At 51.3% G+C, this 15,201-nt stretch overlaps 1 protein-coding gene across 1 annotated transcript; it reads right to left on the reverse strand.

Annotated features, from left to right (window-relative positions):
• Positions 1–9,846: 9,846 nt before the first annotated feature.
• Positions 9,847–15,152, reverse strand: SUPT4H1 (SPT4 homolog, DSIF elongation factor subunit). The gene is made up of 5 exons (XM_006219111.4): positions 14,993–15,152; positions 14,330–14,436; positions 11,010–11,065; positions 10,683–10,736; positions 9,847–10,247 (listed from the first exon to the last, which is right to left on the reverse strand). Exons 1-5 carry the CDS (start codon positions 15,059–15,061, stop codon positions 10,180–10,182), a joined length of 354 nt encoding a protein of 117 aa, XP_006219173.1. The 5' UTR covers positions 15,062–15,152; the 3' UTR covers positions 9,847–10,179.
• Positions 15,153–15,201: the final 49 nt, after the last annotated feature.

Here is a 15,201-nt window from a genome sequence, read left to right on the forward strand (position 1 = left end):
TGCTCCTTCATCCAAAAAAAAAAAAAACTAATAATAAATAAGGGCAGGGAGCGTATAGCTCAAATGGTGGAGCTCATGCTTAGCATGCACGAGGTCCTGAGTTCAGTCCCCAGTGCCTCCATGGGGTGGGGGGGGGACAAAACAAAACAAAAATAACACTAATAACAATAGAAGCCCTGATCTGGGCTGACGCCACCCATGTGTGCGGCCTGTATGATCTAGCGACAGGAGCCCTAGGGACAAGGGGTGGGTGCCTGTGCAGACACACACACACATACACACACACAACCCAAGAGCTCAAAAAATCACAGTCCCCATTCTAAAGAGGCACAGCAGGTCCAGAACCACACAGACACACACTGTGGGCAACACCCCAGCTCAAGGCTACAAACACACTTTGAGGAAGGCCCACTGCGCACCCCTGGACACACCTGCCTCCTCTCCGGAAACACCCGGGAAGATTCACTTGGGAATCGGAGGCCAGTGCTTGGGACGGAGACTGGAGGGAGGTGGGGGGCAGCTTCAGAACACAGGCATCTCTGGGAGAGGGACGTCTCCCTCACCTGCCTGTTGCCTGAGTTCCCCAGAATGAGAGAAACTGCACCTTGAGGACGGCCAGTGGCTGAGCGAGGAGGTGGTTGAGAGAGGAGGCCTCTCTTTGTGGAGGAGAGAGGCTTTCGAGCTGATTCTTCAAGCCCCGCCCCTTGGTGGTAGGTCTGGGCTCAACCAGGCACTCCCCAGGCAGCCTGGGCTCTGTCGGACTCTGCTAGAAAATGTGCTCCGTGGTCGTTCCAGTTCAGGGGTCAGATTCTTGCTGGGAGGTAACACAAGGGGAGAAGGAGCAGGTGTGGGGCCACTGGCATCAGAAACAAAGTGGGAACAGCCTTCCACCGGGCAGAGCGCCACAGCTGCTGGCTTGTGCTAGGCCTCCTGGAGGGCTCCAGGCTCACGGTCCCTCACCCCCACCCCGACCTCACTGACCTTGGGGACACCCATCTTTGTGTGCTAAGCGGAGGCTGGAGGCAGGTAAAGGTGAACCCGAGGAGAAAAGGACACAGGCCCTGCCTTTAGGGACCTCCAGTCTGATAGGCAAGATACAGATACACGTGCAGGGTGGGGGAGCTTCGCGTGTCACTGTGAGTGAGCAGTTTATACCTAAAGCAGGTGTATGGCTTCAGGTCTCTTGGGGACTTGTGGCTCGTTCTTGAGCGGCCGCTGAATCTGGAGGGTGAAGCGGAACACATACACCCCCACACATACCGACGGCTCACCGACAAGAGCTCGTCAGTCCTGGGTGAGGCTGAGGGCCCACGGCTGGACTGACCATGCTGCAGTGGCAGCTTCAGAGTCCATCAAAGAAGGCTTCCTGGAGGAAGTGAGTACAGATGGAACAGGGTTTGGAAAGCGAGGAATTAGAGCGGGTAGAAGCTGACTGGGCAAGGAGGAGACACGGGGAGAAAAACGTTCTTTTGAAGGCCTAGCACCTGCAAGGGAGAGCAGGCCCAGAGGGTGGGAGAAATGTGAGGGCCTTGTCGGCATAGGAAGGTGGCGGAGAAAACCAAGCCTTCTCTCCAGCTGTGCAGGCCTGGGGCCCTTACTCACAGGCAGGCAAAGATGGCAGCCCAGATAACCTGCCTGGTGCAGAGGCAACAACAGAGAAGCCACAGGGCTTACCGAGCACAAACAGGAAGTCAGAGGCCGAGCGGGTGGCCCTCCAGGGAGCAAGGCTTGGGGGCAGGCCTGGCCACGAAGGAGGGAAACTGAGCCCCCAGCACTGCAAGATGGGGCTTAAGGACAATTTGGAGTCAGGAGTCCCAAATGGTAGGGACTTTGGCCACCCTCAGCGGTGGTGGCGGTGGGAGGCGGAGGTGACGCCAAGGGAAGCAGGTGCTGAGAGAGGGACGTCCCTCCAGATCCTAAAGCACCCGTGTCCCCTGCAGAGGCCATCTCAGCGCTTAAGAAGGCCACTGACTCATCTAGAGCCTGGGGGCACCAGGAGTGCCGAGAGGCCTCCAGACATGGGGGGTGGGCACGCCCTGCCATCAGCCCTGCCTGCACTGCCCAGACACCCCACCACCCCCAAGTTTAACTTCACCCTCTCCTGCGCTACTCCGGTGAGAGGCAGCTGCAGTGCCTGGGAGGCCAGCTCTGCTCTGGGATGGGGGTCTGGCTGGGCTCTCCGGATCACAGCATCCAAGTTCTTTTCAGCAGCAAGGTCAGGCAGGTAATTCAGAGTCAGGAAACTGAGCTATGAGGCCAGAGAGACGCAGAAGGCAGCCTGAGGTCACAAAACAAATTAGTCAAGCTAAGGGTTTTGTCCACAGCATCTGGAAAGAGGCAGGATGGGCTCAATAGGAAAGGGGGGTGGGTGTGAGGGAGAAGGCCACCGTGACCACTGCTGTGGGAGTGGCCATGAAACCAGAAGCACCTTCCACTGGGGTCTTCTAGGGACACAGCAAGGGAAAGAGAGAAAACTCCCTCCTGGCTCCCTCCACAAAGGTGCCTGGTTTAACTTGCAGAGCTGCACCTGCTCCAGTTTTAACTGCTACAGATAAACTCCGTGTGTGTTTGTGTGTGTGTGTGTATCCCAAGAGTGGGGCCAGGCACATCATCCCTGACTGGAACCCACTGAGATCTCTCATCAGCCCAATGACCTACTCCCAACATCAGGACCACAAAACAGAGGGCCAGACTAGGAGGTAAGAGACTAAGTGTCCAGTCCCCATCCTGTGGCTATTTACAGTGAAACTTTGGACCGGTCACAGGATCTGTCCCCAGTCCCCAGTCTTTGTTTCTTCATCCATAAAGTCGAAGAGAAATTTGACCAAAGGACATGTTTGTACTCTAGGAAGTCCCCCAGAGCAAGGGGGCCCAAGGACCCTGGAGGAGGAAGCAGCAAGTCCTGTGTTCCCAGACCCGCCCATGGATTTCCCCCCAGCAGGCTCAAAGGCAGACCTCACATAGCTCAGAGAAGGAAGGTGGCTGGAAAGGGACCTCAGGTAGAATCCTCCCCTTATCTTGGCTGGGAACAGGGGCAAAGGGCTGGGGGACTCTTCTGTCTTTTCCCTCCTGCCAGTATCCTGCCCTCCATAAGATTCCTCACATCCCAGGGGCAGCTGGAAAAGTAGAAGGGGAGGGGTGGGAAGAACACAGAGCTCCGTGAGGACCACCCCGTGAACTACTCTGGGCTCAGTTTCTTCGTTCACCTCCATGTTCCACACTTTGAGCTGGGGGGAAGGGCAGTAGCCAAGGTGTCTAGAGAACTTTATAGAAAATCTGAACCTCATTTGATCATCATGCTGACCCAGTGATGTAAATGATGGTATCTGCACCTCAGAGATGAGGAACCGGAAAGAGTGAGGTTAAGTTTCACCTTCCTGAAAATCAGCCAACAGTCTGCAACTCATTTCTGTTTCCCTAAGAGACTCAGTTCAAAGTGCCCCCAAAAGGACCAGGCCTGGCAGACCTCAGAGTGGACACTCAACAGCCAGTGGAGATGCAGCCTGTTCTCACAAACCCAGTTGGAAAAGGGGGTTGGAGAAAGCAGTGAGAGGAACCTGGGGCAGATTTCCCTGCCCCCAGGCTTGTGGAGTTGGGGGTGGAGGGAGCAGAGGGGTCTAAATGGGTAACCAAGTTGTCTGAAGGGTCTCTTCAAAGGCGAACCCCACCCCACCCCACCCCAGGCTCCCTCCCTCGGAGCCTGTTAAGCAGTCGGTTGGGGGAGGTGGCCACCAAGGCTGGGGACGCTTCTGCAGCACCAGCCGCAGCAGCTCACGGCACTGGAGCCGTTAAAAAGTGACTCAACCAGAAAGTGTGTTTGAAGTGACGCCTGCCAGGGCCCCAGAGCCAAACCTCAAAAAGACGAAGTGAGAGAGACAAGCCTGCGGGGGCTGGGCTGGGGGTGGAGGCCCGCCAGGAGCGGCCTGGCCAAATAAGGGCAAATGCTCCCCAGGCCGGCCAATGGGGCGCGGGCAGCTGCGTCATGGGGCTGCGGCTGAGGTGGGAGGTGTTGGTGAGAGTCCTGGGGCAAAGCAGGAGGTGGGGGTGTCAGGGCCAGGGGGCCCAGGCCCTCCAGGAAGGGTCCAAGGGTGAGTGAGCATAGGGAGGTGCTAAGGCCTTCATCCTGAAGACCTTAGTGATGCCGATGGTTGACCTGCAAAGGAAGACAGGAGGAACCACCCCTCACTGCTGCCCTGGCCATGGGCCCTGGGTCCCCATCTGCCACTGAAGGCAGTACTAAAGGGAAGCCGAGAGGACGGCTGGGCTGAAACACCACTATAGCCTTGCCTGGCCACTGACCATGGGCAAATAATATAACTGAAACTCGGTTTTCTCAGGATGGTCTGCGGACCACATGCAATAATGGAGGTGGCCAGTTTCGAACCTGGTCACTGCCATACTGATATCACAAATTATTATCTTGGTAGCTCTAGCCCAAAGCCTGCTTCTCCCTTATATTTCTGCCTCCCAGTTGCTGTGAAAGATCCCTTTTGCAAAGACACCACGTGGTTCCCAATTCTGGCCTCTGGTATCTATAATGGGGAAGGAGAGGTGCAGAGGCCAGAGGGGTCCTTCCAGTCTAAGCTCGCTCCATCCTGCTGCAGAAGCAGAACACACATACTCTCCCTAGGCTGATTCACCAGGGATGTGACCCCTGTGCCCACCTTGACCTCCTCCATCTCCTCATCTTTCCGCCTGGCTCTTCGGAGCTCCAGACCCCGCCCCCATCTCCCTGCTCCCCTGGGGTGCAGGGCTGAGAGGAAGTGAGTCTACTCAGCTGCACAGAGAAAGTACCGGTGCCACAGCTGCCTGCTCGGGGCTGGGGCGGCTGTCGGCTTCCCCCCTGGGCCTAAGATCACTCTTGTTCAGGCCCTGCAGCCCCTGCTGGGATCACCAGCCCAGGAGGAAGGCTGGGCAGTGGCTGCCAGCCTCTTCCTCTCTCTCTGGAGTTCTCCTCTTTCCTAAGCATGGATTTGCATTTTCCCCTCTGCCCTCCGCTACTCAAGCCCCCAGGGACGAGATGACAGTTAAACCCCCTCTTCCGGCTAGTGGCCCCAGGGCGCGCACTTCCTTCCAGGTATTTTCCGGGATGGGGGGAGGGGTTGAAAGGGTGGCAGTTGATGGGGAAGAAAGAATGAGGAATCCATTTGGGGGTAAACCTAGGGTCTCCCCACACTGGTGTCTGAAGCTGTACCTTATCTTCCGTCAAGTTCTCTCTGCAGCACAAGAGCTCAGTTTGGAGGAAGGAGAGTGCACAGTTAGGAAAAGCAGCATGCAGTCCTTGAGCCGGGCCAGCTAGCTCCCTGAATTCCTACAGGCACAGGCCTTCCTCTGCTGTGGGTCGGGCATGGGTTTCGGGTCCTCTGTCCACGACCCCATCATGCCTGCCCTCCACCCTAGGGGGACTGTCGAGGCTAGGAATGCCAAGGTCTAGAGCGGAGAGGTTTCCTATCTTATTTCTCAGAGGTGGTATCTAGGTGCCAGCAGCCCAGGCAAAGTTTTCTCTGCACTCAGTTCCTGCATTCTGGGACCCTAAAGCAAAGAGAAATACAAGCACCCGAAGGCAAAGGCACTGAGCCAGGCACTGGAGGACACACAGAGTGAGTGGCAGTGACTCCCTCTTGAGGTCAGGCTGACCCCTGACCTTGGGGCTGGGTCCTCTCACCCATAAAGTGAGGGGGCTGACTTAGGTCAGCCCTCGCATCCTCTGCATGGTCTGCCTTCACTCTTTCCACAGCCCCAACTCTCTGGACCTCACCCTCCTGGTGGTGAAGGCCTCTGAGCCCCCAAGGCCCAGGCAGACAGCCGGGCGCTTTCTTCCTCAGTCCGAGCCTTATTGGCTTACCCAACAGCAGTTTTTACCAGTGTGGCCATCTGTTCTCCTAGCTCAGATGAGACTGGAAGGGGGAGAGCCGCACAGGAGCACCAGAAGTGACAGCTGACGGGCTGATATGAATTCAACAGGCAGAAAAAGAATCAGTTTTCCCAGAACCATTTCACCACATGATACAAAAGTGGAAGTTTTATAACAATGACTTAAGCTAAGGAGAGATTAAATCCATCCACAACCTCATATCCAAATAGAAAGGAAGTATATATTAACAAACAAACAAAACTTAGGTCATAAAAAAATGAAATAACAGAAAAAGAGATTATGATTTAAAAAAAGAGATTATGATAAAAAGTCATCGTGTTTTAAGGAAAATGTTTCAGTTTTGATGTATTTGGGTATGATAGATACATTTGAACATCTCTTGCCTAGCAATGCTAGAGGAGTGACATTCTAACCTAGAACTTATCTAGACGGGGACAATTTTGAATAATGACAATCCCTTAGATACACTTAGCAATTTATAGCTCTCAAGTTGCTTTTATCTAAATTGCTGTATTTGATTCTCACAACTATCCTAAGAATTGCCAACTACAGCTTTAAGCGAACTTTTTATTTGAAGTGTAACTGTACAAACAGAAAAGTGAACAAATCGTAAGTGCATAACTCAGTAAATTTTCAGAAACCGAATCAACCTATATAACAAGCATCCAGATCAAAAAATTATAACCTGCACCTCAGGAGCCCCTCATGCCCTCCGCCACCCAACCTGTCACGAGTAACCACTCTCCTGCCACCTAACACCAGAGTTTTGTCAACTGCATTTTATAAAGAGGAAACTTCGTTTTAGAGAAGTCAAGTGACCTAGAAAAGTCAGGGCAAGTGGGTGGTGGAGACAGCAGGGCTGGGAGGCAAGGACACTGGCCCCAGTTCCAGTGGAGCGCGAAGGTGCCGTAACTGTGCAGCAGGTGGAGGAAGGTGTGAGTAGAAAAAGAGGAGAAGCTGGGGAGTACCTGGCACAGGCCAGCGGATACATAAGAGCTGATGGAATGGAAAAGAAGATGCAGCCAGGTGGGAACTGGAGGACTGGACCAGTTTCCCAGCGCTCCACACAGGGACCGTTGAGTAAATCCCAAGTCTCTCCTCCCTGGACCATTTCCCCACGCTGCCTCCCTGTCTCTGGCTAACTTTAGATCTGAGGACTAGAGATGTAGGTGGTGGGAACAGGGTGGTTGGGGGCGCTCAATGCGTAGGGACATGTAACTTTCTAGTTCTGCGGAAAAATCACAAAGGGAGCAAACCTGCTGTGTTCGGGGAGGACGACACCAGAGCGCAGGCTAAACTGGGTGTGGGCGATGCGTTTCTTGAGCTAAGGCCCCACTGCTTGGTCATGGCCAGGTCACTTTAACTCTGAGCCTCAGTCTCTTCATCATTGTATAAGGGTGTTAGCTGTGACACAGGGGTTTTGTGGGGGGTCAGATAAAAGAATGGATGTGAAAGCCCTTTTGTCAACTGGTAAAATGCTATTTAAATGAAAGGCTTTACTGATACTAAATATGAACCAGACAAAGTGAGATATTATTAGTCTGTTCTTAAACCTCACCTACCTGTCTGTTACACACACACACACACACACACACACACACACACACACACACACACACACACACACACACACACACACGTGTCAGTGAGGGGACTTGAGGACTGAACAGCAGGTTACAAACAGGCTGGGAATAAGGAGGTAATGGCCATGCCCAGAGGAGTAAGGCCCCAGCCCCGCAAGCATGAAGAGCCCAGGCTGAGTTTAGGCCCTTACCAGCCCAGCCCATTACTCTGGGAAACTGCTCTCTCCAAGACCAGAAGGTTCTAACCCTTGCTCTGTCAGCTATCAATGCCTGCTTTGGGCTGGAGGCTGCATTCAGCACTGCACTGTCACTTTGCCCCTAAGCACGCAGCCCGTGGCGGGTAGGGGGTGGAGGGTGAGGAAAAGACAGGCCAGGGGAAGGCAGCCAGGTCACAGCTGTTTCTCATCTGACTCGAGTCTGTCCCTTGTTGAACTAGGGAGGAGCCTCGACTTTCTGAAGGAGAAGGCAGCCTGCCGCGCGAGAGCCCGGGCCCTTGGGGTAGACATGGGACCTCAGCAGTCCGAATGGGGCTGGGCTTGGACAGGCACCAGGGGCAGCAGACCAGCGCCTGGAACCTCCCTTCCACAAAGCAGGCTCTCTTCCAGGCGGTGAACCGACGACCCGTTTCAGCCTCGTTGGCTCCCAACAGGGGATGCAACTCCTGCACCTTACTGCCTGTCTGGGCTGCTGAGGGGGCGCCACAAGCGGGTTCGAGGACTAGAGAGAGCGAGAAAGCGAACTGAGCGGCCGCTGCCAGGCAGGGCCCGCGGGAGCCTGTGAAGTCCGGTCGCTGCAGCTGGCCGCCCCTCCCCCAGCCCCAGCGCGGCTGCCTTTCGCTTCCTGCAGGGCTGACAGTTAGGGCCCCAGCCCGGCGCGGGGCTGAGGCAGCGTGAGTGTGGTTATTCGTGCCGGCTCCTCTTGCCTCCCCTCCCCACAACTGTTTCCATTCTCACCAGGCAGCCACGTCCGGGTCAGACACGCAGGACAGCAGCTGGGGATTTCCAAGGGACTTTTCGAGAAAGCCAGTGAAAGTTGGGCGTTGGCTGCGTGGCCTCGGCACTCTTGCTAAACGCCGCTTCTTCCCCTCTGGATGTAAGCTCTGGCCTGGTGGCGCTGCTTCCCAAGGCTCCTTTCACACTGAACTTGAACAATGCAAACCACCCACTCCCCCCAAGGCTTGTTCAGTTGGCTGGGCTGGGGAGGTCCTTGAAAACCCCCATTGGAATTGGGTTAACAGACCGCTCCCTGAGTTTTAAGGTGGCAGAGAAAACGGTTCTGGTTTGAGGAGGACCCGTGAGTGGCGACTTGAGCAGCCCGGGCCAGTCCCAGTTTCCTTCTCATGGGCCTCAGAGGACAAGGGACGGGGTGGGGGACAGCTGACTGAAGAGTCAGCATCTCTCCCTCCTTCCCACACACTCCAGGTCACAGGTGACAAGAGACACTGACTCACTAGCAACACCAGGTGGCTACGAGACACAAAGCCCCAGCGCAGGCACACTGCTGAGTCAGAGCTCAGACTGCGTGGCAGCTCTAAGCACTTCCCGCACTGTTTTGGCTGACTGTATACATACTGCACATACTGAGGAATGGCTAATAAACGGAGAGCAAGTGGGTTTTACCTTTTATAAAAGGTAAGCTACAAAATTCTCACATTGCTTTCATTATCACCATCACAAAAATCCTGAGGTAAACAGAGTGTAATCATTTTCGCTTCACAGATGGGGAACAAGAAACTTCGGGGAATAAAAATGGGGACACTGAACAGGATTTTTTGTGGAAATTTAAGTAAATGAGAATTTGTGGTAAATATTTTAATTCCAAAAATAACTTGCCTTGGCCAATAACAGGACATCACTCAAGGCCCGCTACGAGGCCAGAGAGAAAAGGAGAGGCTCACCTCCAATGGAGGCAAAAACCAGCCGGACCAAGACCCAGCAGCAACCTGAGGGTCCAGAGTTAGGGGAACGCAGGGGAGCAGAGGAAGGGGAGGTCGTGGCTGCCACTGGTGGGCCTCAGGCACAGGAAGAACAGTGAAAAGAAGAAAACAAAAAGGAAAAAGGTATTAAACGTGGCCAAGGGGTAAATACTATAAAGAAGCCTCAGGACTTCTTCAAGGGACACCAGCTGTGCCAGGTCTAGAGCGTAGAAGGCTGCAACCACCAGACACCAGGACCACCAGGCTGACGGGGCTGCCTAGACGCGGGACAGCAGACCTTCCGAGACCCGAGGAAGCACAATGGAAAGGCTCCAACCTGGAGCCTCAGAGGTGGATCATGAGGAGCAGAAAAGCCTCTGCTGCCCTGGAGAGACGTTTACAGGGCAGTGAGTTCTTACTGTGCCCAGCTAAGAGAAAGGAAGAGGGAGGCAAGGCAGTGCTTTGGGCTTAAGAACATTCCTAGGGGTCCATGTTTATTGGCATTTGACTCAGAGTCCTGCCCGTGGGCAAGGGCGCAGCCCTGGGCTGTGTGTAGGAAAACCAGCATCCTACTCCCCACTGAATTCAGTCTCTGTAAATCCACCAACCCAAACTGCTCCCACCCCCACAGTAGTCCAAAGAAGGTAAAATGGCCCAAGGACACATTGTGCTGCTTTCTCAACAGTCTGCTGAGTCCCAGAATCAGAGGGTGGGACGCATGTGAAGGTTCTGCTCGTTTAGTTCCACAACAAAAAATAAGCAGAGGCAGAGATGAGGAGCAAACATGTTGGCAGCTGTGCATCTCGCTAAGTCTTTATAGCTGTGTCTCTGGATTTGTAGGCCACTCCTCGACTCTTCAGCTCCCGCACAATTCCTGCAGCAGGAAAAGAAACAGCCCTGTGAGGGGACAAGATTCCAGAAGATATGAAAGTTCCCTTGGCTACCACTTGGTGGGGTGGGGGTGGGGGTGCTCTAGGCAAACTGGAGTTTCTAGACTGCTCAACAAAACTGCTTGGTTGGCTTCTTACCCCTGAAAATCCAGGCAAGTGCCTGGAAATGACTTGGTAAGAATGAGAAGAAAAGGACAGACACGCTATAGTCGTCAAAAACAAGGGTTCCAGAGCCAGAATGCCTAGGTCCAAATTCTGGCTCCTCACTTACTGGCTGGGTGACCTTGGGCAAGTTATTTACCCTCTCTGTGCTTTGGTTCTCTCATAGAGTTCTGAGGACTGGCGTTAAGTCACGTGAAAACCTTCCATAGAGCTTGGCAGAGTAAATGAACGTTGGCTGTAACTATGATTATTATTACCTTGGGGCAAGCGACCAGTGACTGACACTGCATACACACCAGGCTTAAAGTTACCTGAAAGAGAAGAAAAGTGACTGCAGTCAGAGTGAGTTATGACTAAAGACCAACGGAGCATAAGCTAAAAATGAAAGAACCACTGCAACTCCAACAGAAGAGCAATCACTCCTTTTGGCTACATGTGTTAATGACAGGGCACAGGACACTTTCCCTGGCTTTCCTCCAACACCATCTTTCTCACTCTGGGGCCACTTACCCACTGATTTAAGACATCCCCACTGGACCCGACAACATAACTAGGCCAGGATGAGGAGAAAGGGAGACACTTACTGACTCGCTGCCACTTGGAGACCCAGCTGTCCTCTGGACTCATCATCGCAATGATTCTAGGAAGGGAGAAGAAACAGAGTCAACCTGAGCCACCTCTACTAGAGAACAGAGACTGAGGGAATGGTCCTCTTTACTCTGTTCCTGGCCAGCACAACAGTTCTGGGAGAGGACACCTAGGAAAAAGCCAAGTACTGCGTCTCTACTGGAAAGTAGGGGAAACTGAGTTCAAACGCTGGGAAGCAACTGACTCAGAGCTAGTACTGATAAAAGTCCTTTGCACTTACATCCTTGGCCCACCAGTCACAGGCTAAGTCAGTCATCATCCCCCAGATATTACCCTACCAGGCTCAAAAGTATCCTTGGCCTACAGAGTCCCTGGGAAATGGAACAGCTTTTGAGGTAGATGGTCAGCGTTACTGATTACAACCAACATGCCACTGAGGACTGGGGCCTTGGGCAAAGGGGAGAGGGAGTCGAAACAATGGAGTAAGTTAGACTTAACTAAGCTCTGTCTCTAATGAGCTGTATAGCCTGACACACATAGGGAGATCTCCCTCAGAATTTCATTTGAGGGAAAGTTGAGCTAATAAATGAAAAACACCTAGCATCCAGTAGGTGCTAAATAAATGTTAGCTCTCCTTATTACCCTAACAGTTCTTTCTAGGGTAGCTCTGATCCCAGAGCACAGGCAACAGAAAGGATACTCCAGGGCCAGAAGCCTGCTAGTGAGCATGACAAAAAGCATCAGGTGTTTTCAGAAGCTACAGGTCATTTTTGTCATTCACCCATTCAATCAAACGTTTACAGGCTGTCTATTGTGACAGATCTGTTCTAGGCACTGATACTTGTTGACTGTATCCTCAATATCCATTCCCCCTCCTCCTGCAGCAACTTTAAGATTATCTGGGAAGCTTCCTTCCCCAACCAAATCCTACATTCTCAGCCATATGCTTTGAGTGGAATGATGCCACCTCCAGGGGCAGCAGGTAAAGTAACACTTGCCTTACCCCAGCAGACTAATCTGGGATAGACACGCTTACTGGCCACTCTCCTGGCCAAAAGTATATTCTCCTCCATCCTTCACAATCTATCATTCCAGCCTTACAGTGCTTGTTATCCAACCATGATTTAACCTGAACAGAATTCCCACCAGTGTCCAAACACACCTTTGTTTTCCGACCCCATGCCTTTGCTCAAGTCAGTCCCTTTATTTAGAATGCTTCTTCTACGTCTCTCACCTCAAGTTCCTCAAAAATCCTATGCTTCTTTAAGAGCCTGATTCATATGCTATCTCTTCCATTTCTGAGTTCATCAAGCCCTGCTCTGATCTCCTTTAACCTTTAATATACTCACTCTTCAAAACTCAATATGCACCGAATACATAAATAACTCCTACAACTCAACAACAAAAAACCACAAACCTGACTCAAAATTGGGCAAAGGACTTGAAGACACATTTTGTCAAAGAGGATATACATATGGCCAATAAGCACATGATAAGATGCTCAACATCATTTATTATTAGGGAAATGCAAATCAAAACCACAAGGAGATACCATTTCACATCCAACAGGGTAGCTATGATCAAAAGCAAAACAAAACATCAGAAAATAACAAGTGTTGGCAAGAATGTGGAGAAACTGGAACCCTCGTGCACTGCAGGTGGGAACATAAAATGGCGCTGCCATACAATACAGTGTGGCAGTTCCTCAAAATGTTGAGCACAGAAAAATCCAGCAATTTCACTTCTGGATACCTACCACAAAGAAGTAAAAACAGGAACCTGAACAGGTATTTGTAAACTCTGTTCATGGCACCATTATTCATAATAGCTAAAAGGCGGAAGCAATCCAAGTGTCCATCAACAGATGTGCAGATAAATAAAATGTGGTATATACATAAAATGGAGTGTTATTAAGCTTAAAAAGGAAATTCTGACAGATGCCACAACATGGATAAACCTTGAAAAAGTTACGCAAGGTGAAATGAGCCAATCACAAAAAGACAGATATTATATGATTCCACTTATATGAAGGACCAGCAATCAAATTCACAGCGTAAATGGTGGTTGCCAGGGGCTGGGGAGAGCAGGAAATGAAAAGATGAAAAAAGTTCTGGAGATGGATGGTGGCAATAGTTGCACAGAAATATAAATACATTTAATGCCACTGATTTTACACTTAAAATGATTTTAAAAACGATGCATATTTTACAATTAAAAAAAACACACTCAAACTCCACACCATGTCTCTCTTACTAGTTAAGGATCTCACTGTGTAACTCCTGACATCTCTCACAGCAGCCACAGAAGTGACTCTGCTCATTCCTTAGCACTGAATGCTACAGTGTTAACGAAAGAAACTGGTGTATCTGAGTGTGCACGTGCATATGTATGAAGAAACGTTCCATAACAACATCTTTTTTGCCCAATCCTTTATTCTCCGTTAAAGGCAAACAAAGGAGGAATGGAGTTGGCCCACTGTGAAGGAACTTTACCAAGTACTGGTTTGGGCCCAGCTTGCTAAATGTTTAATTGGCCTAGAGACCAAAAGAAAATAAATAGTACCTCCTTAACCCCCAAAGAATACTTCCCTCTGGCTCCTTCCTTAGGGGGAGGAAAATTGAGACCTAGCCACTTAGGTGTCTGTCATTTCCCCTTCTCCCCACTGGACAATCTCATTAAGGGAAAACTCTACTCATAGGGCCTCTCAGAGATATCTAAAAGCATCAGCTTTGGAGCCCAAATTTACCCCTTCATTTTGAAAAAGGATCTTCATGCATTTAACAAACATTTACTAGGCATCCACCACCCTCCAGGCCCTGTGCCAGGTCATGGCACATATGTCCCTACCAGCAATGCCCTGACAGTCCAGTGAAGAACTGTCCAGTGGAAGTATAATAAAAGCCACACAAGTCATTTTAAATTTTCTGTAGCCAAGTTAAAGGAGTAAAGACAAAAACATGAAATTCACTTCAATATACTGCACTTAACCCAATCTATTCAAAGTACTAACATTGTGGCATGTAATTAACACAAAAATATTAAGATATTTTACATTCATTTTCTTTGTGCTGAGTCTTTGAGATCCAATGTATATTTTACATGTAAAGCATATCTCAGTTTGGACCAGCCACAGTTCAAGTGCTCAATGCCATACATGGCTAGTATCTACTGCACTGGACAGCATAGGACTAGTGTGTCTCAAAATAACTTTGACACCAACTAGGATTAGTGTCTCAAGAGTCTACCCACATTTACTTGGTGGGGTGGGGCAAGGGGTAATGGAGAAGAATGAATGCAGCAATCTAAAGGGGTTTACCCATCAAAAGAAGAGCTGGTGCAGTCATATACCATCTCTCGGTTACCCTTCATTTGAAGGTATGCATCACAATTGTCACAACCATCATATTCAAACTGGTCTATAGTCTGGGAGGGGAGAAAAAAAAGAGGTGAGTGTGAACAAAGTCAAAAGAAAAAAGCAGTTTTCTCCATACTTTTAACTGGTCAAGTACAAGGCTCCCTACGTTGGCTCTGTCTCATTAGGTCCCCCACCAACCATTCCCCGTTCCTAAGTTCCACTCTCAGACTCCTTCCCTTGTTCCCAGTTGCGTTTAACCTATTCCTTTCCCTAATCCCCTCGGGGTCAGACACCTTCGACTACTCCCGCAGCTGCAGATCTCCACCCTCCTCTGACTCCCAGTATCTTCTGCCTCCAAAAGAAGTTCACTGAACGTCTGTTAAGGGTCAGGCCTGTGATGCGAGCTGAAACTGCAAAGGCATGTGAGACTGCCAGTGCTCACGGCTGCGAGATCTGCCTGCGTTCCTACCGACGTAAACGATGGCTTCCAGTTTCTTCCCTCGTCCCCGGCCACCCCCGGACGTGGACCTGACTTTTCTTTACACTGTCCTTCCAGCCCTGTTCCACCCTGTTTCCCTCAGCTTGGGCCCCCATCGCCCGTACAACCAGGTCCCCCACAGACACCTTGACCAGCGAACACAGCAAACAAGCCCGCAGATGCCGCAGGTCCTTCGGCACCGTCTCCAAAGCCATCTTCTCCCACGGAAGAACAGGGAGGGAATGAGCCACAGCCGCCTCTTGCAGGAAGTAAACAGCGAATTACCCAGAATGCCCGCACTTCCGGCTACTCAGACTTCCTCTTCCGGCGTGGGAGGCCGCGGGCCCCGCCCCTC

The sequence above is a fragment of the Vicugna pacos genome, chromosome 16, assembly GCF_048564905.1.
Source record: "Vicugna pacos chromosome 16, VicPac4, whole genome shotgun sequence".
NCBI classification, from domain to species: Eukaryota; Metazoa; Chordata; class Mammalia; order Artiodactyla; family Camelidae; genus Vicugna; species Vicugna pacos.

Bases quoted from the DNA above. Each gene is read 5' to 3' on its own strand.
- SUPT4H1 (XM_006219111.4), bottom strand. From the start codon at position 15,061: ATGGCTTTGGAGACGGTGCCGAAGGACCTGCGGCATCTGCGGGCTTGT. The intron at 14,437-14,992 runs GTGTCTGTGGGG...CTCCCCTCCCAG, and splicing joins TGCTGTGTTCGCTGGTCAAG to ACTATAGACCAGTTTGAATA. The intron at 11,066-14,329 runs GTAAACCCCTTT...CTCCCTTCCTAG, and splicing joins ACCAGCTCTTCTTTTGATGG to AATCATTGCGATGATGAGTC.